The 25831-nt window shown below is 42.7% G+C and overlaps 1 protein-coding gene across 4 annotated transcripts in view; it reads right to left on the bottom strand.

Moving 5' to 3' along the window:
- The window catches only part of FBXL5 (F-box and leucine rich repeat protein 5), a 58748-nt gene extending 33447 nt beyond the window's left edge, over nt 1–25301 (bottom strand). Inside the window, exons 1-4 of one of the 4 annotated variants that reach the window (XM_061420863.1) lie at nt 8192–9359; nt 4697–8153; nt 3587–3802; nt 753–848 (exon numbers count right to left, since the gene is read on the bottom strand). In XM_061420863.1, coding sequence (XP_061276847.1) covers nt 753–848; nt 3587–3721 — 231 coding nt within the window. In that variant the 5' untranslated portion in view covers nt 3722–3802; nt 4697–8153; nt 8192–9359. Of the gene's footprint in view, nt 1–752; nt 849–3586; nt 3803–4696; nt 8154–8191; nt 9360–11912; nt 12115–22464; nt 22609–25139 lie in introns of those variants that run through there. The other 3 variants (XM_061420862.1, XM_061420861.1, XM_061420860.1) reach the window with 3 other exon arrangements.
- Between the last annotated feature and the right edge of the window lie 530 nt (nt 25302–25831).

The raw sequence follows: 25831 nt of genomic DNA on the forward strand, positions 1-25831 counted from the left end.
CTCAGTGGTTTTAGAACTGGTTGCATATTTGCATTTTACAGTGATTTGGGGAGCCTTTAAAATATACCCATGTTAATACCTACTTTCCATATGATTTAACTGATCTAGGAAGGGCTTAAAAGTAGATTTGTTTTTAATAGCCGTCTGATTATCAAGTGAAGCCTTATTACAGTGAGAACCACTATAATACCTGATTTACAGCTGAACAAAAATCCAGTACCTCACAAAATATTCCCTCTATTCCTTTCCTGATACTCACCCCAATTTAGAGAAAACAGAAAATGAGGAAGTGTTTTGCTCATCCATTTAGTGACATCCTAACAGGCATGCACTGGGCATAAGGCTGCTAAGTTCAATACCACCATTTAATTACTAAAATCCACTACTAAAAAAAAAGAACACTAAAAATGTTTAAACTTAGGATGAACACAGAAAACATTAAAATATATATATATTAAAAAATCTGCTAACAGTTCAGAAAAGACATTAGAGGCATAAACAGTTAACATTCAACATGGTACATCCACACAGTAAAACAACAAATGTGTTTTGAGTACATGAATCCATCCTTCATTCAATGGAAAGCAATAAGCTCTCTAAGGAGACAAAATAAATGCTTTTTTCCCTTGGGTTTTTTCTTTGTTTTCTAAAATGTTCTAGAGGTTCATCTTCCTATGTATTATTTTGAAGAATCAACATAACACTTTTTAATTTTATAGATCAAAATCACAAGGAGGAAAAATTATACTTACCTCCTCTTCCTCTTTCATGTGAGGAAGAAAGTCTTTTGTAAAAGCCTCCAGTCTCTCTTTCAGTTGTTTTGCATAATTTAACTGCTCATACTCATTCTAGAAATAAAAAATTGTATTCTATAAAAATTTTGCATCTTAATTTATATTATATCTGATCCTATAAAGTCCGTTTGAAATGTTACTTGAAACTTCAGGAAAAAAATTAGACTAACAAATACCAAAGTGGGCTCTGTACTTTTCTAAGTACAAAAGATGGCCTCGAAACATCTCTTTCAAGAATCCTGACATCCTTTACTAATGTGATCTCCTACTTCTTTTTAAGAAGTCTAGAATAGCAAGCACATGCTCAAAACTTTTACTGATTTCTAATGCATGTATTTAATACCATTTTAATATGTTCATTTTCCTAATACACCTCTAAGCAGTCCACAAGAGTCTACTGGACTATATTCACTACAAAATCCCTTTAAGGTCGCCTAGTGTATCCTCCACTAAACAATTCAGAATAGCTGTTACATGACCCTGCAGAACACCACATACACTTCTAAAGGCAAGGCTCTTGCTACTGCTTGAAGTAAAGCACTGTAATCCTGGACAACAGCTACACTGTTCCTCCCCATTCAAACTAAGATCATATCTCTCTGTAACTTATCCATCACTACATGTGGAGAATTTACAAAACAGTGAAACTGATAAAATGTGGGAACATTTTATTCCCTGCTGAGTCCTCTCTCTCTAGTCTCCTCCTTTCTGAACTAATTTATAGTCAACTGCTTCCTAACAGTCTATCCAACGTCCTATTCTCTCAGGATTTTACACATTTTCCCTAAGCATACTCAAATTTGCTTTTCCAAACCAAATTACTCTTCCAAGCTTGAAGCCCAACCACTGCTTCCTCCTGCTAATCAACGTGCACCTGGACTGCACAAACAGGTCACACTCAACTTGTCCATAAGGGATCCCTTCATTCCCCAAGTCTCATCTGTACTCCCTAGAAAGTCAAGCTCGAGTCTCAGTTTCATTTTCTTTCTTTCTCCTTCCCCCGTTACATGCAAGCGCTGGTGGTGTTTAGTCGCCAAGTCAGGAACGTCTCTTGGGACCCCATAGACATCGTCCACCAGGCTCCTCTGTCCACGGGATTTCCCAGGCAAGCATACTGGAGTGGGCTGCCATTTCCTCCTCCAGGCGATCTTCCTGACCCAGGGATCGAACCTGCTTCTCCTGTACAGGCAGGCAGATTCCTTACCACTGAGCCACTAGGGAAGCTGTTCGCAAGCACTACCTTTATCAGTCTCATGTCCTACGTTGTTCTGAAGTCTGTTCCCTCTATCTTTGCTAGCCACTACTTTTGTTCTGATCTTAATCATTTCATTGCATAGGTAACGCATGAACAAAATATGAACGAGTATAATGAAGCATGTAATAAATACCACCTTCCTTCCCAGTACCTCTCCCTAGGCAATCTCCCACCTCCCTACAAGCGCCCACCATATACTCTTGACTATTACAATCATCTTTTTATAACAACCATCCTGCTTGAGCCTTTTCTTTCCCTTCAATCCATCCTCTTCCCTGCTGCACAACACTCTTTCTAGAATATAAACTTATCAATGAAATGTCCATGGTGGTCTGACAGAGCTACAACTGAAGTCCATGTTTCACCAAGCCAAAAGGGGGACAGAGGAAGATCAAATTTCAAATACCCTATAATAAATAAATAAAATTAATAGAGAAATTTCTCTACACAATTATCCTAAATGATACCCAATAATATCTTTAATCTTCTGTTAAACAATTAAAAATTATTCTTTGTAATCAGCCCTATGGCCCTGTTCATTCTAAGTAACAATCTTAGTTTTGGTGGTGGTTTAGTCACTAAGTCCTGTCCGACTCTTGCGACCCCATGGACTGTAGCTTGTCAGATTCCTCTGTCCATGGGATTTCCCAGGCAAGAATACTGGAGTGGGTTGCCATTTCCTTCTCCAGGGGATCTTTGGGACCCAGGAATCGAACCCAGATCTCCTACATTACAGGTGAATTCTTTAGCAACTGAGCTACAAGAGAAGCCCATCTTACCTTTAGTCACCAATAACTGCATCTATTGGGGCTAACCTGGTGGCTCAGTGGTAAGAATCTGCCCATAAAGCAGGAGACCCAGGTATGATCTCTGGGTTGGAAAGAGCCCCTGGAGGAGGGTATGGTAACCCACTCCAGTACTCTTGCCCAGAGAATTCCATGGACTGAGGAGCCTGGTGGGCTACTGGCCATAGGGTAGCAAAACAGCGACTAACCAACCACAAAGAGGTACGACAAAGATGCTCACAAACCTGAGTCTTCTCGGGCTCCGCTGAGTCTTCTCGATTAGGCTCTGACCCTGAGGTCTGTCCTTGGCCCAGTTATTCCAGTTTCAGCAAAAATCATCCAGAATCAGTTTATTCACCCTACCCTGACCACTCTCAGCATTTGATAACCCTGTTATCTATGCATCCTCAATCTCTTGCCACCTTGGTCTGTCTTCAGCAAAAGGCAACAAGGGTCAGTCTAGCCGGAATCTCCCAGCCTTGATGCTTCCTCTTACTAATTTTCCTGAACCTTAGCCTGCTCTCTGGCTTTCCCCACTAGCCCTTGTCATACTCGGGAGTTTAGCCCAATCTCTCTCCCTGACTGCAAAACTCCACTGCAGTAATCCCCTGAAAAAAGTCTTCCTTACTGTCTTTAACAAGTGTCATTTTTTTAAAACACGGTATCATTTGCTATGAAACACTAACAAGTTTTGGCAATGACATATCAGAAGATGGCACGAGCTGTGATAAATATCCGTTTGTACAACTCACCTTAACATTCTTCAGACCCTTTTCAAAGAGGCTAAGCATCTCAGAGAGTTTATTGTCAGAATGAACATTATAAATGGTCTGGCTGCGTTGTTGAAGCAATCCAATAATGTATTCGTTTTCAATCTGCTCATGCATTTTGAACTCCTTAAAAGTAGCATACAGAGACTGCAGAAGAGCACGGAAATCATTGTTGTTGGAAAAGTTGGTTTTAGAAAGCTGGAAAAAAATTAAAAAGAAGACATAATAAGTACATGCAAATATGCATCAAAAGGAAATATTCAAATGCATTCCTACTTAGTTTTGTACAGAGCAAAATACCTCCCTTACACTTTGTTAAAGCAGAAAAGGAAACTCCTAAATTGTAAGTTTTTATGGTATAATAAAAAGTGCCCCAGGTCAGGAAGATGTTGATTTCTGAAGGAAAGGATGTATACACCAACAAATCACAGTTTCTTTAAATATCAGATTAAACCAGACTCCCTCAAAACCTAAAATTCCATTACTCTATATCCATATACTAAATTCCATATACTAAACACAGATACTTCATAGAGTTATATGTAAACATTAAAGGAGCTGTGTTAGGATAAAGTGACACACTTTTTTCTTTGTTCAAATGCCCTGTATGCTATTATACTACTTTTATAATATAAAAAATTCAGAAACTTTCTATTATAAATTGTTTTAATTTTAATATCAAGATGAGTATGATTTGTTCAGAAAATAAAGTACTAAGCTATCAGAACATTATTAATTTTAGGAGAACTCTTTTTTTTTTTTTTTTTAAAGAAAACCACGGTAAACAATTAGCATTTTATATAAAGAACCATGTACTTTTCTAGAGCAGAGGCACTTCAGCAGTACAATGTGAAAACCTTGTACATCAGGGCATAAGAAAGTACATGCTCTTGAAGGAAAGGCTAAAAATCAATGAAAATATAAATAAATATATACACAGTCACTTTCTCTAATTCTGTTCAACAAGAGAAAATGACAATCCTGATATAATTTTATTTTTCTGCATTTAATGTCAAGTTAAATTCTCATGTTGAAAGCATACATATTATCAAGAAACTTGATTCAAGCTGAAGTTCAAAGTAATATTCAAACCTTCTGTTATCTCCACTGTCATATTCAATCCATCTTCTATGATGTCAATTCCAGTTTCAAAACCCATTTTAAAAGTGAAAATCTGATTAGGTTAAAAACAACACAGAGTAAATGAAGAAGAAGCTACAAACACCATACTTCCCAGATTTATTCTGCCAAGTCTGATCTAGTATCCCAAAAATGGAGAACAGTCTATGGTGTCTTAATTGCCTGTTTTGGGCAAGAAGACCAGGCTCATGATGCAGCATCAGAAAGATGACAGACTCCTAAAGTAAGACTATTCCACTATATAATTTAACCAAGGATCTTCTGTGACAGGCAGAGGAACGAGGAATAAGGGTCATTTACAAAAAAACAGACGTTAGAGTCAGATTCTCTAGGGGTGGTTCCCTCCTACTTGTCCACCAGGCTCAGTAACTCTGGGTGAGCTATTTTTCGCCAACGTCTTAGTTTCTTCTCGGTGTTAAATGGGAATGATAAAACTACCTGTACTTCACATAGCTGCTGTGAGATTAAACTGGTGCTTAGTAAACATTAGCTATCATTACTTTGAAAATTAAGCATTCATTTTTATAAAACTTCATGTAAAAATGAATTTTTTTATTTTTCATATTAAAAAACCTTATTCAAATATTTAATGAGCAGCTATTATAAGCCAGTCACTGTTTCTGGTAGTTGGGATAGCTCAGTGAACAAAACAGACGTCTCTGCCTTTATCAAGTTTACATTCTAGTGATGGGAAGTAAAATAACAAACCAACCACAATAAATAAATTACTTATAACAGGTGCTGGCAGCTTTTTCTGTAAAGGGCCAGATATTTTAAGTTTTGTGGGGCATACCGTCTGTAGCAACTATTTAATTAGTTGTTGTAGCACATAAGTAGTCACATGAATCCATGGCCATATTCCAATAAAATTTTATTAATATTTATGGGAACTAAAATTTTAATTTCATATAATTTTTGCATGTCATAAAATATTATTCTTATTTTTCCCAAAGACTTAAAAATGTAAAAACCATTCTTAGCTCCTTAGCCACACAAAAATAACTGACTGGATAGAGATGGTTAACCCAAGGTTGTAAATTTTATCCTAAGAAATGTTACACAAAATTACAACAAAATTCACTAGTGGCTAATCTCAGCAAATACTATCATGTGTCACTATTAAAAATTAGTCAGTAGAGATATTGATAAGAGGTATAACAAATGAAAACATTAGTGATAACTATAAAATTTTTTAAAAAACAAAAAGGATAGCAGAAAACTAAATAATGCCCTCACGTGAGTTATGGAAAATAACATCTTAATAGACTCGCAGGAAGTTTTACATATGTTCTCACTGGACTATTAGAAAATCTTTCATATTTAGTAACAAGCTCAGGTAAAGATCAGGTCATGCTACAGACTGAGAACCCAAATCAGAGGAAAGGACTCTCCGCAGTACAGAGTCAGTCCCGCAGAGCGGTTACAGATGCTGACTGCAGCTAGCCTGCTTAGGTGTGAACCCATCTCTGCCAGCTTGGTCCCTCACTCCCCTTCTTCCCCAGTAAAACAGGTCTAATGACATTAACTACCTAATAAGGCTCTTGTGACAATTTAATAAGCTAATATATTTAAAGAACAAGGAATATAACATACATAATCCTACTTAGGTTTTTCTCTTATTCCTATGAAAAAGTGAAAGTGAAAGTGTTAGTCACTCAGTTGTGTCCGACTCTTGTGACTCCATGGACTGTAGCCTGCCAGGATCCTCTGCCCATGAGTTCTCCAGGCAAAGAATACTGTAGTGGGTTGTCATTTCTTTCCCCAGGGGATCTTCCCAACCCAGAAACTGAACCCTGGTCTCCTGCATTGCAGAGAGATTCTTTACCAACTGAGCTATTTAGCCCAAATAAAGTTATCATTAGAAGTCCTTATTCTACCCGACAGTTTTTCTCCACTTGAAAAGAGCAACTGTCTTTAACCAGGTATCTAAAGTCAGTGCAGTGAAAAGAATAACCTGAGCATATACAAATTAACTTTTTAAAAAATTATGCATATGAATCGTTTAAAATTGCTTGCCTCTGCAAAGTTATTCAATCATAGAGACTTGATTGAAAAAAAAAATAAACCTAGACACTAATAACATCTGGGACATATTGAGGCCTACATGTGGTAGGTACTATACTAAATAATTTCACGTATTACTTAATTCTTAACAACAATCCTAGTAAATTGATGTTACATTTACCATTTTATAGGTGAAAAACCTGAAGCTCAGAGAAAATAACTTATCCCAAACCATACAACTCGCAGACACAAAAACAGAGATCAAGTCTCTGGGCCTGTGAAACCTACTTACTTCCCACAAGACATCATGTTAGTCTCCATCATGAAGCTATCTTTTCAGATCCAACAGAGTACACTGTCAGTGCTTGCTCTAAAGGACTCCTTCTCACTGAGGAACTCATGGACAAGGTCTAGAGAATGTTTAGCTGTCTCTACTGCATCTCAGTGGGTATGGCAGGAAAGGACTAAACATCCTAGTGCACAGGACAGCCTCCACACCAAAGCATCACCCGGCCCAAAATGTGAGCAGCGCTGCACTTGAGAACCACGGCTCCAAAGAGAGTTTTTTCAGCCATGCTTAACCACGACCTTTAGTGTGAAATACACTCCAGTCCAGACACATACACATCACAGACACTTCCACCAAATTCCAGGAAACAACACTTCCCTCCCTAACCTGTGATGTTCTCTTTATCATTTACTTTACTATTTCATGTTTTTAATGCTATTTCTGATCCACAAAACTGACTCTATGACCCACTAATGGGTCACAGAACTCACTCTGAAAAACACGGTACGATTATAAAAGTTCCAAAGTGACCTGTAAGCTTATATCCCTTGATGTATGGTAAACTTAACACAGGACCAGGATGCATATAATCAACAAATAACAACACTCAGTGCATTGTACCTCCTATATTTTCAAAGAATTTTTAACTGACTTTCTGTCTCAGACACTCTACAATGTAAAATCATACTTACAGCCTGGCTTTAAACTGAGTTGAAGTTGTGTGTCACTTAAAAAAGACTATGTATTAAGTTCAAAAACAGATATGAAAAACAGCATAACAAAAACTCAAATAATATTACCCCAGGTAAGTTTTTACTTTTTCGTTCCTCAGCCAGATAATCCTTTCATTTAATCAAGACAGATTTACACTGAATGAAGAAACCTTAGTAATTATCTGCTCAAACTGACAGAAAAACCTATGATCCACCAATGAAATGTTCTGCATAAAATCATGTAATTAGTAATAAGGAGCAGAACCAGTACGGTGACACAAAAACATGGGCTTCAGAAAGGAAAAAAAAGAGTCCTAAAGACGAAAATTCAGCCTCCCCTAATTACTAGTTGGGCTTCTCTGGTGGCTCAGACAGCAAAGCGTCTGCCTGCAATGCGGGAGACCTGGGTTCGGTAAAGCGTCTGCCTGCAATGCGGGAGACCCAGGTTCGAAGTTGAGTGAGTTAGTTCGGTAAGTTATTAATACTTAACCACTAAGTCTGCTTCCTCATCTTTAAATAAGGACAATACTTGTCTCACAGGGCTCTTGTGAGGATTAAAAATATGGAAGCACGTAATAAGAATGCGTTGAATTCCCTTTTCTTTCCCCTCCTTAGCTCTCAATTCAATATTCTCTCCAATAAATCAATCTTCCCAATGTCAGTCAGTAACAGTTTCAACAGGTATGCAGAGAGACAGAAAAACAAGGAAAACTAAATATATTCTTCATAAAGCTATACTCATTCAATTTTTTAAAAAAATAATCTGTTCAAATTATTCTGAGCTTGTTTTCTCCCTAAGGCTTTGGTCATAAAATGTCCTATCTTTATAAAATGATAAAATAGATTGCATAAGATTCTTCTCTGAAAAACTTGGGCACTCCATGAAGCCTCCACCAACTGAACTTTTTATAGCTGGTCAACGTTTAAGTCTGGAAATCTCTGTACCATGCACATCCTTACAACCATCACATACTTTGCTCTCAGAAATCAACTCAGAGAGACTGTAAGCCCACTTCTGACCCTTTAATGTAAAGCTGACCAAGTATCACCCCCTTTGCTCCCACCATACGTCATCTGGATTTCCACACAGCACAAACCTTAGACGATCATCTGAAGAACAGAAACGGTCTCAAACGGCCAATACAAGCTACTACAGGGCCAGCTGACAGTAAAAACTCCACGCTCATTGGCAGAATTAATGCTGTTAAGTTTTGAGGATTAGGGAAAAACTGAGGCATTAGAATAAACTGGAAAAAGGATATGATCCAATATAAATGTTGCGTAAAATCATCCCAATTTGGAAGGTGAGTGAATTAGCACCATTTCATAATAGATTGTCACCAAAAATTTTTTCAGAAACTATTTTGGCTTCATACAAAGAAAATTAAACTAGGAATCAGGATCCTGACTTGGCTTCCATTTGGATCCATCACTGACTACTTATGCAAACTTGGTCTAACTAATCTAAGCCTACACATCGCCTACACACACCTAACTAAAAAGACTGCTATCTGGATAACAAGAGTAAAAAACTTTTCCATAAAACCTATAAATGTAAAAGAAAACCCATGAGCAAAGTATTAAATTAGGTATTATAGAGCAATATTTAATATAGCTCACAACTTTAGAATAAATTATTCTAAATAAACTGGCCTAAGCACATAAATAATGGTTGTTACTAATAAACAAATGACTGCTTCTAAAATACACCATACTTGAAAAGTCAATATTCAAAATAAAACTGACTTCTTTATAATTACTGAGCATTCAGAGACAACATAAAGAATACCATGAATTAACATATCTTGTATCCTTTAAGTACAAAAACTAATTCTCATTTTGTGAGGTTTTACTATATGCTGTTTGGGTTGGATACCCCTGGTCTATCCAAACAAAACATGGTAAAGGCAAAAGTTGAGGTGATAAATGAATAAAAACATACAGTCCTTTGAGACAATTCAGCCATCATAAAATACTTTTTTCTCTTCTAGCCCCCAAGGGCATACTAGGAGAAATTTCAATTAACTATTAGCATCAAAAAGAAATCCAGATGTAGAATTCCTATGCATTTTCCCCCCTAAATCACCTTGGTCTCTGATCCATAGTTCATAAAAATTGGAATTAGTCTTCCTGATGAATATATACAACAATCTAATTCAAAATTAGTGATAATTTTAATTTCTGCTATATCAAATTGACAATGCTTTCAAGAAGGCGCACTGCAACTACCAAGAATCTTACTTGACTAAAATATTGCTTTTAAAAAGGGCACTGTATTTTCAAAATTTGTTCTAACCTTCTCAATCACCAGGTAATGATACACAACATTAGTGACTGACTGCTTCAAATTTTTAAATAGGGCTGGTTAGTCTAGTGTGTAACTAAATAAAGTTGTGATCCTTAACTATTTGGGGAGGGTCACTATCATTTGGATATCTGATGAAAGCCATTAAGTCCTTAGAAAAATGCACCAAAATGTTCAAAATTCCAGGTGGTCTTGGACTGCCTCTCCCCAACCCATAATAGAAGACTTCACATTCTATTACTTCCTCATTAACTTTACCTTTGCAATTTTGAGAAAGTTAAAAAACCTCCCCAATTTTTTTCTTTCCTGCAACTGAAGGATACTGTCAGAATAACTAAGTTCAAAGGTCAGAGCAGGTAAAAACACTACAGTAGGCTAACTCAAAAATCCAAAGTATACAGACTTAACTGACCACTTACCCACCTATAATGTTTCTCCTGGATAAGTGGCTCTTACCCTTGGCTGCACGCTGGACTCACGGAGAACTTTAAATTAAATACCTGATGCCGGGTCCCACCCTCCAAAATGCTGATTGTAGCGGTTAGGGCATCGGGACTTTTAACAGCTTTCGAGGTGATTCTAATGAGCAAAGAAGGTTGAGAACCACTATCCTAGACTACCCTAGTATTTAAACCGATATCTGAATAGTGTATTTTTAATTTTCAAAATGGAGGGAGGAAAAAGATGGTTGTGGATGCTTTTTTAAGTGTGGCCTGGCACTGAATACTAAGGGCATCCTCCAACCAACTCACTGGGCTGTAAGAACACCTCTTTTCTCTCAACAGTGCTGTCATTTCTGAAAGTTCATCAAAGTTGACTTCTATGCTGAAACATTACAGGTCTTTAAGTGCTTTTTTGTTTGATTCACTGCTACACAAAGCAGGATTGCCAGAAGGTGGACTCTCCCCAACACAAATGTTTGACAAAAATGACTCCTAACACTGTTTTAAAATCATAGGCAAAAAGCCCTGGGATAGCTCCACAAATGTGCTTTTTCCGCTTTAGGCTGCACCTATTGAGAGCACAAAACGGCTCTCGCAGTTCCACCAACTTGTTCCCAGGCCCTTTTATTCGAGCCCACGTAAAGAATTCCAGCAGAGAATAGCTGTCTCATAACAAAACCGACCTCCAGTAAACGCTCCGGGCAATCAAAGTTGCAAGGGGGAAAAGAAAAAAGAAAAAAAATGACCGCAAATAAAAGAGTGAATGTTCTCTGCTTCGTAAGCCTAGAAACCTTTCTCCCACATCAAGCCCCTGCAAAGCTGAGGGCGCTTAAAAATAATAATAATAGTAATGGGCAGACGGAGTTGGGAAGAAGATGCCTGCGGGGCCAGGATGCAAGTCAGGGGTTCAGAAGAAGGATGGATGGGTGAAGAGGCACGGGGAGACTCCCCCAAAGCCGGCCGGGGCAGGGCGGAGGGGAACAAGGCTGAAAGGGGAGGGGGTGCAGCTGCGAGGACGGCCTGCGCCGGGCGGAGGAAGCCCGCAGGTGGCCGGCCCGGGTCCCCAGGGGTCGGCGGGAGGCCAGGGGGCGAAGGGGCCCCGCTCCCCCGGGGGACCCGGCGGGAGGCCCGCGCGGCCGCGGGGAGCGCGCCCCCGAGGGCAGCGGGTGGCCAGGCCCTCGGCCGGGAGGGGGCCGCGCCGCGAGCTCGCGGGGACACGTCCGAGGCGGCCGGCCTGGCAGGACGCGGGCTCCCGGGGACAGCGCCGCGCTGACAGCTGCGCAGGCGGCGGTTCGCGCGGCGCACGGCCCCTGGACGCTGAGGGCGCCGCGCAGGCCCGGCCCGCCCGGAGACCGGCCCGCGCCTCCCCTCCGCCCGCGCGCCGCCCGGAGCCCGGGGCCCCGCACAGCAGTACCTTGTCGCAGTAGAGCCCCACCAGCTGCTTCATCCGCCAGTGCGGGGCGGTGAAGACGTCCACTTCTTCGGGGAAGGGCGCCATCGCCACCGCCTCAGCCGCCGCCGCCTCAGCAGCCGCGGCCGCCGCCTCTCCATAGACACCCTCGCCGCGGGGCAGAGGCGGCGCGCCCCCCTGCGCATGCGCCCGCCCCGTCGGCGCGCGCGCCCGGGCTGCCCTGCCGGAGGAGGCGCGGGGGCGCGCGCGGGCCGCCGCCGCCATGCGGTCCCTGCCGAGCCACGTGACCCGACGCGCGGTGGAGGCTCGCGCTTCCACCTCCCAGTTCCACTCTCGTTCCTCGTCTGCCCGAGAAAGAAACCGAGTCTTTTCCCCTGTTTGTTTCTCTGTTAACGTTTCGCAACAGAAAAGACACGCTCTGAGGAGAGAGGGTGTCGTCTCAGAGGCGTTGTCGGCGCTCCTCTTGGCCGCTGCGCCCACCAGGCCTTGAGGCCGAGGCGCCGAGTACAAAGGGCCGCGGTCGGTCGGCCCGGCCGCCCAGTTCGCCTGAGCGCCTGCGCTGGGCGCGCCCCGGCCCCCACGAACCCCCCTTCGCCTCCAGGCCTTTCCAGGTGCCTGCTCGGCCCCCCGGCCGGAGCGCTGACCTCCCTGCCCGCCGGGCAGGGGTCCCCAGCGATGAGGGGAACCGGGCCTGGGGAGCTCCAGAACTCAGGAAACCGCGAGAGCAGGCCGAGGACGGACAATGGCGGCCCTTGGGCTTGAGGGCGGGCGGGGAAGCCCGGGGCTGGGGGCTGGGCGCTGGGCGGGAAGGCCGAGTGGAATCGTGAAGGAAGACTCCTGGGAGGGAAAGTGTCTCCTGGGAATCAAAGGCGGGAAGACGCTTGAAGCTCAGAAATACCCGGTCAGGGATGTCAGTAAGGGCCCTGGGTGCTGGAGAGTCTCGAGGGTAAATAATCCCAGAAAGTCGGTTGCGGGGAAAGAACCGCAGGACACATTCCTCCATTTTAAGCTGAGACTCAGAGAGAAAGACTACTTCAACCAGGTCACTGGCAAGAAAAAGGTCAGTCTCTTCCGGACGGTCGACTGATCCTGGCCTCAGTCCTCCAGGAGACCTAGGAAGACCCTGTTATGGGCTTTGCTCGTCCAGATCAGACCTGGACTGTGTGAAATGAAAATATTGCCTGCCATGTCAATAAATAAGAAATGTTTTACGGCCATCAGCGATTTCTGGCATCCCAATGTGAATGAGGTGCCCAAAATGGAACACAGTGTCTGTGATCCAACAGATGCTGCCACCCACCCCCTGGGGGCGGAGTGGGGGCGGGGGGAGGGGGGGGGCGTGTTGCTCGTGGGGCGGAGGGTGGCGGATGCAAGAAGCAGCTATCTGCCATTCCTTAAGGTGATCGAGGAAACAGGATTGGCTGAGTTCAGTGAGCCCAGAGGCTGGCATTTTCCCATACATAGCACGCTGTGTATTTGATTTTTCTTACATCACAATAATCTTTGATGTTCAGACTGCCTGGCTCCTTTTGTTGCACGCTTGTATATAGCCTGGACTTCCCCCGCCCCTGCCTCCTTGGAGCGGTTTTCTCTGAGCTACTGAGATGCTGTCTCCCCAGCTTGGGTCCTAACTGGTCCCATCAAATAAAATAACTCTCTACTTTCAGGTTTTGACTATTTTTTAGTCGACAGCTGGTTGGTTGGAGGTTTCATGAACACACAGAGAAATGGAAGAGAAAACAGGAAAGGTTGAAAACCTGGGGTTATGGAATGTCTGTGTGTGTGTGTGTGTGTGTGTGTTCAGTCACCTCCAATGCTTTGTGACTCCCATGCACTGTAGCCCATCACGCTTCTTTGTCCATGGGATTTCCGAGGCGAGATTATTTGAGTGGGTTGGCATTTCCTCCTCCAAGGGATTTTTCTGACCCAGGGATTGAACCCATGTCTCCTGCATCTCCTGAATTGGCAGGTGGATTCTTTACCATTGAGCCCTCTGGGAAGCCCTGTTAGGTAATTTGCTTAATGACTGTAAACTCCAGGAGAGCAAGAAGCAGGTGTATTCTGTTCAACCCTTACATCCGTACTATGAGAGTTCCAAGACAACATAGGGGTTTGATGAATGTTCAATAAATGATGGAGTAGAAGAGTATAAGAACTTTGCATAAGAATGCTTTCGTTTATTTCTAATCTATGTGCCACTTATTGAAAGGCAGTATGAGCAGTTTTTAAGAGCACAGATTGGCGCTGAAGTTGGATTCCTGGTTTGAAGGATACTGCGTGTGTGACCTTGAGCAAGCTTGCCTAATTTCTCTGTGCCTCAGGTTCTTTATATATGCAATGGGGTTAATACAGCCATGGACTCAATGCTTGTGCCCCCCTCAAATTCAAATGTTGAAACCCTACTCCTCATGTGATGTTATGAGGTGGGCATTTTGGAGATAATAGGATTAGATGAAGTCATGAAAGTAAAACCCTAATAATGAATCCCTAAGGAGCTCACTACCCTTCTCTGCTCATTTGCATGTGAAGACGTGAGAAATCAACAATCAGGCCCTCGGCATGCTGACAGCTGATCTTGGACTTCCAACCTCCAGAACTAGGGAAATAAATTTCAACTGCTTATAAGCTACCCTGCCTATGCATGGGCTTCCCTAGTAGCTCAGCTGGTAAAAGAATCTGCCTGCAAAGCAGGAGACCTGGGTTCGATTCCTGGGTTGGGAAGATCCCTTGGAGAAGGGGTAGGCTACCCACTCTAGTATTCTTGCCTGGAGAATTCCATGGACAGAGTACCAGGCAGGGTACAGTCTGCGGGGTCTCAAAAACTCAGACACGACTGAGCGACTTTCACTGTCTGTGGTATTTTAACAGTCTGAGCAACTGAGACAAATACCTACCTCATAGGATTGTTATGAGAATTAAGAGAGTTCATATAGTTGAATTGTTTATAAGAGTACCTAGCACATGGTAGGGTTTCCCCAGTGGCTCAATGGTAAAGAATCCACCTGCAATGTGGAAGCCACAGGAGACGTGAATTTCATGCTTGAATCGGGAAGATCCCCTGGAGGAGAGCATGGCAACCCACTCCAATATTCTTGCTGGGAAAATCCCACGGACAGAGGAGCCTGGCAGGCTACAGTCCATAGGGTCACAAAGAGTCAGACACAACTGAAGTGACTGAACTGTGTGAGGTATACTGCAGGAAACTTAAGTCTTGGTATTAATTGCCTAGCATCCCATAAATTAGTGAGGAATCTGGCCATATGATCTAGGCCCAATGATACCGTGCCAGGCATTCTGTTAGTTGTGTAGGATACAGAGATGATGACTTGTACATAGTCTGTCTTAGAAATGGGAACAGTTCTTGTATAATAGAATATAGAGAAGGTCCTTGATCAGATCAGATCAGATCAGTCGCTCAGTCCTGTCGGACTCTTTGCGACCCCATGAATCGCAGCACGCCAGGCCTCCCTATCCATCACCAACTCCGAGAGTTCACTCAGACTCACGTCCATCAAGTCAGTGATACCATCCAGCCATCTCATCCTCTGTCGTCCCCTTCTCCTCTTGCCCCCAATCCCTCCCAGCATCAGAGTCTTTTCCAATGAGTCAACTCTTCCCATGAGGTGGCCAAAGTACTGGAGTTTCAGCTTTAGCATCATTCCTTCCAAAGAAATCCCAGGGCTGATCTCCTTCAGAATGGACAGGTTGGATCTCCTTGCAGTCCAAGGGACTCTCAAGAGTCTTCTCCAACACCACAGTTCAAAAGCATCAATTCTTTGGTGCTCAGCCTTCTTCACAGTCCAACTCACATCCATACATGACCACAGGAAAAACCATAGCCTTGACTAGACGAACCTTTGTTGGCAAAGTAATATCTCTGCTTTTGAATATGCTATCTAGATTGGTCATAACTTTCCTTCCAAGGAGTAAGTGTCTTTTAATTTCATGGCTGCAATCACCATCTGCAGTGATTTTGGAGCCCAGAAAAATAAAGTCTGACACTGTTTCTACTGTTTCCCCATCTATTACCCATGAAGTGATGGGACCGGATGCCATGATCTTAGTTTTTTTAGTTCCTCTTCACTTTCTGCCATAAGGGTGGTGTCATCTGCATATCTGAGGTTATTGATATTTCTCCCTGCAATCTTGATTCCAGCTTGTGTTTTTTTTCAGTCCAGCGTTTCTCATGATGTACTCTGCGTAGAAGTTAAATAAGCAGGGTGACAATATACAGCCTTGACTTATTCCTTTTCCTATTTGGAACCAGTCTGTTGTTCCATGTCCAGTTCTAACTGTTGCTTCCTGACCTGCATACAAATTTCTCAAGAGGCAGATCAGGTGGTCTGGTATTCCCATCTCTTTCAGAATTTTCCACAGTTTATTGTGATCCACACAGTCAAAGGCTTTGGCATAGTCAAGAAAGCAGAAATAGATGTTTTTCTGGAACTCTCTTGCTTTTTCCATGATCCAGCGGATGTTGGCAATTTGATCTCTGGTTCCTCTGCCTTTTCTAAAACCAGCTTGTACATCAGGAAGTTCACGGTTCACATATTGCTGAAGCCTGGCTTGGAGAATTTTGAGCATTACTTTACTATCGTGTGAGATGAGTACAATTGTGCGGTAGTTTGAGCATTCTTTGGCATTGCCTTTCTTTGGGATTGGAATGAAAACTGACCTTTTCCAGTCCTGTGGCCACTGCTGAGTTTTCCAAATTTGCTGGCATACTGAGTGCAGCACTTTTGCAGCATCATCTTTCAGGATTTGGAACAGCTCAACTGGAATTCTATCACCTCCACTAGTTTTGTTCATAGTGATGCTTTCTAAGGCCCACTTGACTTCACATTCCAGGATGTCTGGCTCTAGGTCAGTGATGACACCAATCTGATTATCTGGGTCGTGAAGAGCTTTTTTGTACAGTTCTTCTGTGTATTCTTGCCATCTCTTCTTAATATCTTCCGCTTCTGTTAGGTCCATACCATTTCTGTCCTTTATCGAGCCCATCTTTGCATGAAATATTCCTTTGGTATCTCTGATTTTCTTGAAGATCTCTCTAGTCTTTCCCATTCTGTTGTTTTCCTCCATTTCTTTGCATTGATCGCTGAAGAAGGCTTTCTTATCTCTTCTTGCTATTCTTTGGAACTCTGCATTCAGATGCTTATATCTTTCCTTTTCTCCTTTGCTTTTCGCTTTTCTTCTTTTCACAGCTATTTGTAAGGCCTCCTCAGACAGCCATTTTGCTTTTTTGCATTTCTTTTCCATGGGGATGATCTTGATCCCTGTCTCCTGTACAATGTCACGAACCTCATTCCATAGTTCATCAGGCACTCTATCTATCAGATCTAGATCTTCTCCCCCTGTCTTCATTCTTTTTAAACTCTACTATTTCACTACGGCTTTGGGTCTATATTTTCTGATATCCCCCAGAAGACATTTTCTTATTTTCCTTCTGTTACTTTACCCTATTCTGATCTGTCACTCGCGTTGTCTCGAAATGTGGACCCAGACCTCAGGTCAACCAGTTACACAGAGCAATGAGCTCCATGAGACTAGGCACATGGTTTGATCCTCAGCACTTAGGACAATGCCTGTCATAATACACTGAGTACTCAATCTTTGTTGAATAAAGAAAGAAGGAATGAGGGAAGTTCATAGCATTCTGTAATTTCACCATTTCTTGTGTTAGTCGCTCAGCTGTGTCCAGCTCTTTGCAACCCCATGGACTGTAGCCCGCCAGGCTCCTCTGTCCAGGGGATGCTCCAGGAAAGAATATTGGAGTGGATTGCCATTTGCTTCTCCAGGGGCTCTTCCCAACCCAGGGATCGAACCCTGGTCTCGTGCATTGCAGGCAGACTCTCACCACATTTTGTTTCACAATACCAGTTTGTGTCTGTCGTTCACCAGTATACCCCTAGAACCAGGCACATTGAATCAGTGCTTAACAAACAAACGAACAAAAAGGCATTCCACACAGTTTCACTGTAACCTAGAGCTTGAAGCAGTGTAGTTAGCCGAACAGTAGTAACACCCAGGTTGGACTGGTCATTTCAGGGAATTTAAGATAATAAAATGAAAGAAAGTAATTAAAAAAAAAAGTAATAAGTCCTGTGGGTCATTCTTCCCTTCAGAAAAAGCTATTAACTTTTGCACCATGTGCTGAGTAAGGTAATAATTAATCACCAGATATATCCAGAATACATGATTGATTTACATTAAACTTTAGCCCTAAAAAGAAGACATTGATCAGCCTAGTATCATTTTTATGGGTTCCTGCAACTACAGCAGATCAGGAACTGCTATTAAGGTCAAGGTTATTGGCTTAATCATGCCTTTATGATTTCTTCTGACAAATGAAAGTGAAGGAATTCTAACAACCATCTCCTCATAACATCAGGTGAGCAGTAGGGTTTCAACATCTGAATTTGATGAGGGCACAAGCACTGATTTAATGGCTGTATTAACTCCATTTTACATATGAGGAAACAGAGGCACAGAGAAGTCACAGGTAACAAGGAACTAGATAAGGCAAGAAAACAGAGCAGCAACAATGCACAGTGAGTAGTGCCTGGTGGACTGGTAACGCCTTTCCTTTACTCATTCTCTCTGAAAACAGCATGCTATGGGGGAAAAAATGCCGAATCATTCCCTGGTGACCTAAGTGTCTGATGACATGAGGCCTCTTTACTGGTATTGTTGCAGTGAAAAGGGAAAAACAGGAATGAGTTGGTTTCTTTTTTTTTTTTCTTTCCTAAGAACAAAGGTAGTGAGCAGGCCTGATCACTCCTAGTTTTTATTCTGTTACTTTGACCATCTGATTCGAAGAGCCAACTCATTGGAAAAGACCGTGATGCTAGAAAAAGATTGAAGGCCAAAGGAGAAGAGGGTGGTAGATGATGAGTTGGTTAGATGGCAGTTGGTGATGGACAGGGAAGCCTGGCGTGCTGTAAAGAATCGGACATGACTTAGTGACTGAACAACGATCTGTAATCTGTAACTAAATTTGCTTTTCTGCCCCCTAAATCCGCAGGAGCTACATTTCACACCTGTTACCATTTGATTCTATGCTAATTACATCCTGTTTCTGGGGCTCACCTTTACAAACCACCCCTCTTAGCTTTTCTCTTTTTGCATCAGAGAAAGAAGGCCACAGTGCTCCCAGACTGCCAGACTCAATTACTGGGTTACCTGACACCAGCCTGTGACTGTTAATTGAAACAAAGCACGAGGAAGAAGAATACAAGATCCTGACCCCCTTGTTCCTCCCCCCTCATCTTATATAAGCCTCTTGACTCCTTGTGGAAGGGCCAGGGGCAGTTCTTCAGGCAGAAGCCAACATCCCCCCCACCCCGCCCTCACCACTCCACCAGCTGAAGATTAGAAATAGAAAGCCACCTTCCTATTTCCTCCAAACTCTGTCTCCATTTTTTTTTAAAATTCATATTTGGTGGGCAGAGAAAGCCAAGTTTGGCAGCAACACTATTTTCCAGCCCTGGTTTTGAGGACCCTGGAGAGGGTTATGAGTCAGGGAAAGTCCATTCTAAGGCATTTATATTTAACTGTGTTTAACTGAGTTTATGACACAGCAGTTTTCCAGGCAAGCAGTGCATTAGTTGTGAAAGTAAGCGATGAAAGGTCGTTGCTACCCCCAATGGAGAAGGAAACGGCAACCCACTCCAGAGTTCTTGCCTGGAGAATCCCAGGGACAGAAGAGCCTGGTGGGCTGCTGTCTATGGGGTCGCACAGAGCCAGACACGACTGAAGCGACTTAGCAGCAGCAGCAGCAACCCCCAACAGTTGGAATCCCAAACCTAACTCAGTACCAGAGCTGATCCTTACTGTCACACACACACACACACACACATACACACACACACACACACACACAGGGCAGGCTAGGTTGATTGATTTAGGAGTAAAGCTCTTAGCAGGGATGATGGCATTTTTAAAAGAAAAGATAGCCAATGCGTTGAAATGTGAGGCCCAATGCTATGTTTTGTTTTTCATTTTTTTTCTTTCATTTTCCTTTCAAATGCTGTATTTGCACACAAAGCTCAGAATATGAAATATACATAGGCCTGCATTTTGCCGCAAGCTTTTACTTTCTCTCTTTTAACTTAAATAGCAAGTGCTATTATTATTTTCCCATTGGTTTTTACTAAATAGAGATGAGTGGTTGGGTGTATTCTTTTGCTGGGGTGGTCAAAAGTAAATATGACAGACTTAACAACAGAAACTTTGCTTCTCACAGGTCTGGAAGTCCAGCATCTAGGTGCCCGCAGGTTTAGTGCCTTCTGGGGCCTCTCTCCTGGGCTTGGAAATCGCCACTTTCCCCCGGTGTCCTCACACGGCTTTTGCTCTGTGCCTGTGCCCGTCTGGCGTCTACGTCCTAATCTCCTTCTCAAATAAGGACACCAGTATGATTGCACTAGGGTCCACCCCAACCACCTCATTTTCACTTAATCACCTCTTTAAAGGCCCTATCTCAGAATACAGTCGCCGAGATCCTGAGGGTTAGGACTTCAATAAATGAATTTGAAGGGAGCACAATTTAGCCTTTAACTCTACAGAAAGAAAAGCTTGTCATAAAGTATAATAAAGGCTTTTGCACAATGAGAAAAATAATGGGAAACAACTGGATGTCTCTCAATAGAATACTGGATAGGTGATAAATTATAGTACATTCATTCAGTAGACAAATAAATATGCACCTGCTAGAAAGTATAAGATAGATCTATATTTGCTGCTATGAAATGAAACCAAGGTGTTCCAAGTTAAGAGGGAAAAAACAACAGAGAGAACATTTTGTTAAATATGTTCTCCTTTTTTTTTTTTTTAATATAGTATGTGTTTCTAGAATAAGACAGCAAAAATTTGTAAGCAGGGCTCCTAGGATGAGAAACAGTTAAATGTTTTTAAATACATCCATACCCTTTGGTACAGTTTTAATATTTTTCTGTGTTCACCTGTTTTCCTTATAGGTATAAAAATCTATCAATAGTAATGCATTTTAAGAACATTTTAAGTCATTAAATATACTAACATGTTTGGTTGTATATAATCAGTAGCTACAGTTCTAGTTTCAGGTAGAGCTATTTTATGTTGTTGTTGCTAAGTTGTGTCCAGCTCTTTGCACCCCCAAGGGCTGTGTCAGGCCAGACTCCTCTGTCCTCTGTCTCCCAGAGTTTGCTCAGATTCTTGTCCATCGAGTCGGTGATGCTATCTAACCGTCTCATCCTTTACCTCCCTCTTCTCCTGCCCTCAGTCTTTCCCAGCATCAAGGTCTTTTCCAATGAATCAATTCTTCATGTCAGGTTGCCAAAGTATTAGAGTTTCAACCTCAGCATCAGTCCTTCTAGTGAATATTCAGGGTTGATTTCCTTTAGGGTTGACTGGTTTGATCTCTTTACTGTCCAAGGGACTCTCAAGAGCCTTCTTCAGCACCACTGTTTGAAGGCATTAATTCTTTGGCACTCAGCCTTCTGTACGGTCCAACTCTCACATTCGTACACGACTATTGGAAAAATCATACATCTGACTATATGGACCTTTGTCGGCAAAGTGATGTTTCTGTTTTTAATACGTGGTCTGGGTTTGTCATAGCTTTCCTTCTAAGGAGCAAGTGACTTTCAATTTCATGGCTGCAGTCTCCATCAGCAGTGATTTTGGAGCCCAAGAAAATAAAACCCATCAGTGCTTCCACTTTTTCACCTTCTATTTATGATTACCCCAAAACTATATTCTAATCTGCCCTGCCTCTGACTACTCTGATTACACTGCCCTTGGGTCCACATCTGTTTTTCTAGTAGGAATGGAAGCCTCCTTGAGGGAAGGGACAGGGTTTTTAATGACCTTGTAGAAGTAGGTATGATAAAAGGTTAACTGAAAACAACATGATCAAAATTTCACATGATCCACACCAAGCTTATAAAAATGCATAAAAAGGATTGCAAATAAATGGCACAGAGTCTTATTAAGTCTCCTCTGAGAGACACAGTTACAGATGATTCCCTCCCTCCTTTAGATGTTTCTGTTCTTTCCAGTGTTTTGAATGAGTATGTTTACTTTTGATGTCAGAATACAGAAATGACTATATTACAAACAATCTTACAGCAACTATATTTTAAAATACCTTAGAAAGGGGATTGGAGAAGGAAATGGCAACCCACTCCAGTATTCTTGCCTGAAAAATCCCACAGACGGAGAAACCTGGTAGGCTACAGTCCATGGGGTCGCAAAGGGTCGGACACAACTGAGCAACTTCACTACACTTGGAAAGCGGGTAAAAGGAAACGCTGTGTATCAGAACATTGGCACTGGCTTTTGGTGGTGGGGCTATGACTGGTTGGAGGCGAGGAGAGCTACTTTTGTTCCTCAAAATTTTAGCAACGAATTTGTTTTCAAATTTTGTATTTGAAAAACAAAATTAAGGTTTTGGGTTGTTTTTTTTTAAGATTTCAGTTTAATTAATATCGATCATCTTTAGATGACCATTGCAGAGCTATATCCAGTTTCTCAGAAGCCCTGCGCTACCACCCAGACATATAGATGCCTCCTGTACCTGTGCCGGAGACCTGTGCGTGCATCTCCTGCCGCACAGTCCCATCTTCTGGCGTGGGCCTCTCCCAGTCTGTCACTAGGAAGCCGTTCCAGTGAGTTCTAGCTGAGTTCTCTTCCTTAGACCACGAAGCCATTGTGGCACTTCCTACAGGACATAGACACAGGACCCTCTTCACCAAGGTTAGGCTGCCCTGGCCTTCCCTGGTGGTCCACTGGTTAAGAATCTACCTGCCAATACAGGGGACAAGGCTGTGATCCCTGGTAGGGGAAGATCCCACATACCATGGCCCCACTAAGCCCTGGAGCCCCAGCTACTGAACCCTGAGTGCCCTAGAGCCCATGCTCTGCAAGAAGAGAAGCCGCCACAATGAGAAGCCCCTGCACCGCAACTGGAGGGTAGCCCCCACTCGCTGCGACTAGAGAAAGCCCCTGCTCCTCAACCAAGACCCAGCACAGCCACAGATAAATAAAAAAGTAAATAATAAAGTGCAGCTAGCCGCTAGGAAGTCGGGGTTATCTACCACATTGGGCGTTTTCCTGTCTGGAGGCCCTCTGTGCTCACAGTGAGTCTGCATCCGTTTCTAGAACTTCACGTTTGCATTTCTGGAGCACATGCTTGACTCAAAGAAGAAGGCAACAGATCCGAATGCTGGTGCTACTTTCTCCAGCCTTTTTTTCAAGGTGTGGAGCTCTCTCCCCAAGAGGAGGTTTACTCATGCCTCACAAGTGAGAAAAAGAAATGCTGGGACATACACAAAGGCACAGGAGAACAGAAGAGCTGCGGAGAAGAAGAGGCATAAAATATAAGACAGAAATTAAAAGATGAGGAAACGCGGAGTGGGGGAAGGATTAAAGAAAGATAAAAGATATAGGTGGAAATAAACAGAAGAAAACAATAAACAGGATATACTGACAGGAATTTGCTGTATGGCTCAGGAAACTCAAACGGGGGCTCTGTATCAGTCTAGAGGGTGGGATGGGAAGGGAGACAGGAGGGAGGTTCAAAAGGGAGGGGATATGTGTATACCTATGGCTGATTCGTGTTGAGGTTTGACAGAAAACAACAAAATTCTGTGAAGCAATTATTCTTCAATTAAAAAAAAAAAAAGACGCACCGTGGCCAGGACTTCCCTGCTGGTCCACTGGCTGAGACTCTGTGCTCCCAATGCGGGGGACACAGGTTCGATCCCTAGTCGGGGAACTAGATCCCCCACGCCATAACACTGAGACCTGCACTGCAACTAAATCCCGAGTGGCGAAACTAAGAACTGTAGAGACAAATAAATAAATAAAAAATTTTAAATACATTGAGGTCTTAACATGTACCAGGTACTTAAGTGCTTCACATGAGAATTGTCATGTGTAATCCCCACAACGACTACACGTGGAAGGTTCTACCATTTTTTCCACTTGATGGGAAAAGGAAAATACTGTTTAGAGTTATTATTTGTCCAGGGTCGTGGAGGTAGTGAGTGGGAAATCCGGAATTTAATCTATGTCTTTCGCACCCTAGAACCTGTGCTAAACCTTACACTGAAAAACAGTTCTCTGTCATCACTTTACGTCAACACACTAAACGCCTAACCTGTGCTGTTACCCTTTAACAGGAGCCAAAGGTGACAAGGAAGGATATAGGCCACACCACAAACGACGTAAGTGTCTAAACGTAGCATAGTTCAGTTCCTTAGATTATCTTTGGAAAAGACATAGTTTAGATAATGCTAAGACTACAGTTTGCTCCAGTAGTGATACTGGGCAGGGCCCCACGGGGCTTCTAGGCATGAGGCCTTTCATGTCTTCTGTTTCTTTGTTGATCGGAAATAGCCTTCATTTATCCTCCATGACCTTCCCTGAGTTCCAAAGAGCAGATTCAAACAGTTGATAACTGGGGAAGGGAGAGGATGTGAGACTCAGGAGAAACTAACAATCAGGAGCAGCCTCGGGGCAAGGTCCTATTTCCCCACCAAGGGATAAAATGTTGTTTTTGTTTAGGTGCTAAGTCACATCCGACTCTTTTGGGACCCCATGGCCTGTAGTCTGACAAGCTCCTCTGTCCATGGGATTTCCCAGGCAAGATTATTGGAGTGGGTTGTCATTTCCTTCTCCGGGGAATCTTCCCAACCCAGGGATCAGACGTATGTCTCCAGCACTAGCAGTATTCTTTACCACTGAGCCACTAGGGAAGCCTCATGCACAACAATACCTTTGAGCTATTTTGCAAATACTGTAACCCCTTCCAGGTGGAAGAAGTTAACAATTGTCGATGGAATGCTGCCAAAAGCATGTAGACCCCAGTTGGAACTGAAGGTTGATGGTATTGACTCCTGCTAACCTCACTACCAGCTCATTAGAAAGATGTGCACAAGCTGATCACGCCCACTTTGAACAATTACTATAAAACTTCTCACTATGTTCCCCAAGTTGGGACACACAGTTTTGAGGGCATTAGCCTACTGTGTCCCCTTTTACCTGGCAAAGCAATAAAGCTACTTTTCTACTTCACCCAAAACTCTGTCTCCAAGATTCAATTCAGCACCAGTGCACAGAAAAGTCAAGCTTTCAGCATCAGTAGAAATATGGAGATAAGATGAGCATAGTGGTCCCTAATGTTTCTTTGCAAAATTTCCAGAGAAATAAGAGCCTTCCATTTCCTAGACATACCTGTGTGTCACTTACCTATTCTTAACATGCCAAGTCAACACCAACGCCAATCAAAGACTCTATTAGGAGCTGACTTGCAGGATGGTGCAGTGTATATGGCCCAAGGGAAAGGCGGTGACTAGTATCATGGACAACTTGCTTTAGCTGTTTTCAACATGTAGTGAGGGAAAGTATAACCAGTTTCTGGAATGGAAAGGAATGATAAACTTCCTGTAAATTGTCAGGCTTGCATTCATTGTAATGATGACATCTGGCAGATGATTGCTTAATTTCTTGCCTACGCAGGCGGAGGTGAGTGTTTAGAGAAGTACCAGTTCGGTTTCCTTCCTCATAAACCCAAAATACAGTACAAAAAATATTCCCAGCTGTATAAGACAACTCTCGGAAATTTTTTAAACGCTAAGAGGTATATGAAAGTCCTGTAAGTGTTAGCCACTCAGTCGTGTCCGACTCTTTGTGACCCCATGAATGGTAGCCTACCAGGCTCCTCTGTCCATGGAATTCTCCAGGCAAGAAAACTGGAATGGGTAACCATTCCCTTCTCCTGCGAACTTCCCAACCCAGGGATTGAACCTGGGTCTCCTGCACTGCAGATTCTTTACCATCTGATCCACCAGGGAAGCCCATATGGATGGCAAGAGTTATATCAGCAGAAGGAAACAGGGCTGTCATATACACCTCCTTTCCAGTAGTCATGGACAGATGTG

Source organism: Bos javanicus, chromosome 6 (genome assembly GCF_032452875.1).
Source record: "Bos javanicus breed banteng chromosome 6, ARS-OSU_banteng_1.0, whole genome shotgun sequence".
Classification (NCBI taxonomy): Eukaryota; Metazoa; Chordata; class Mammalia; order Artiodactyla; family Bovidae; genus Bos; species Bos javanicus.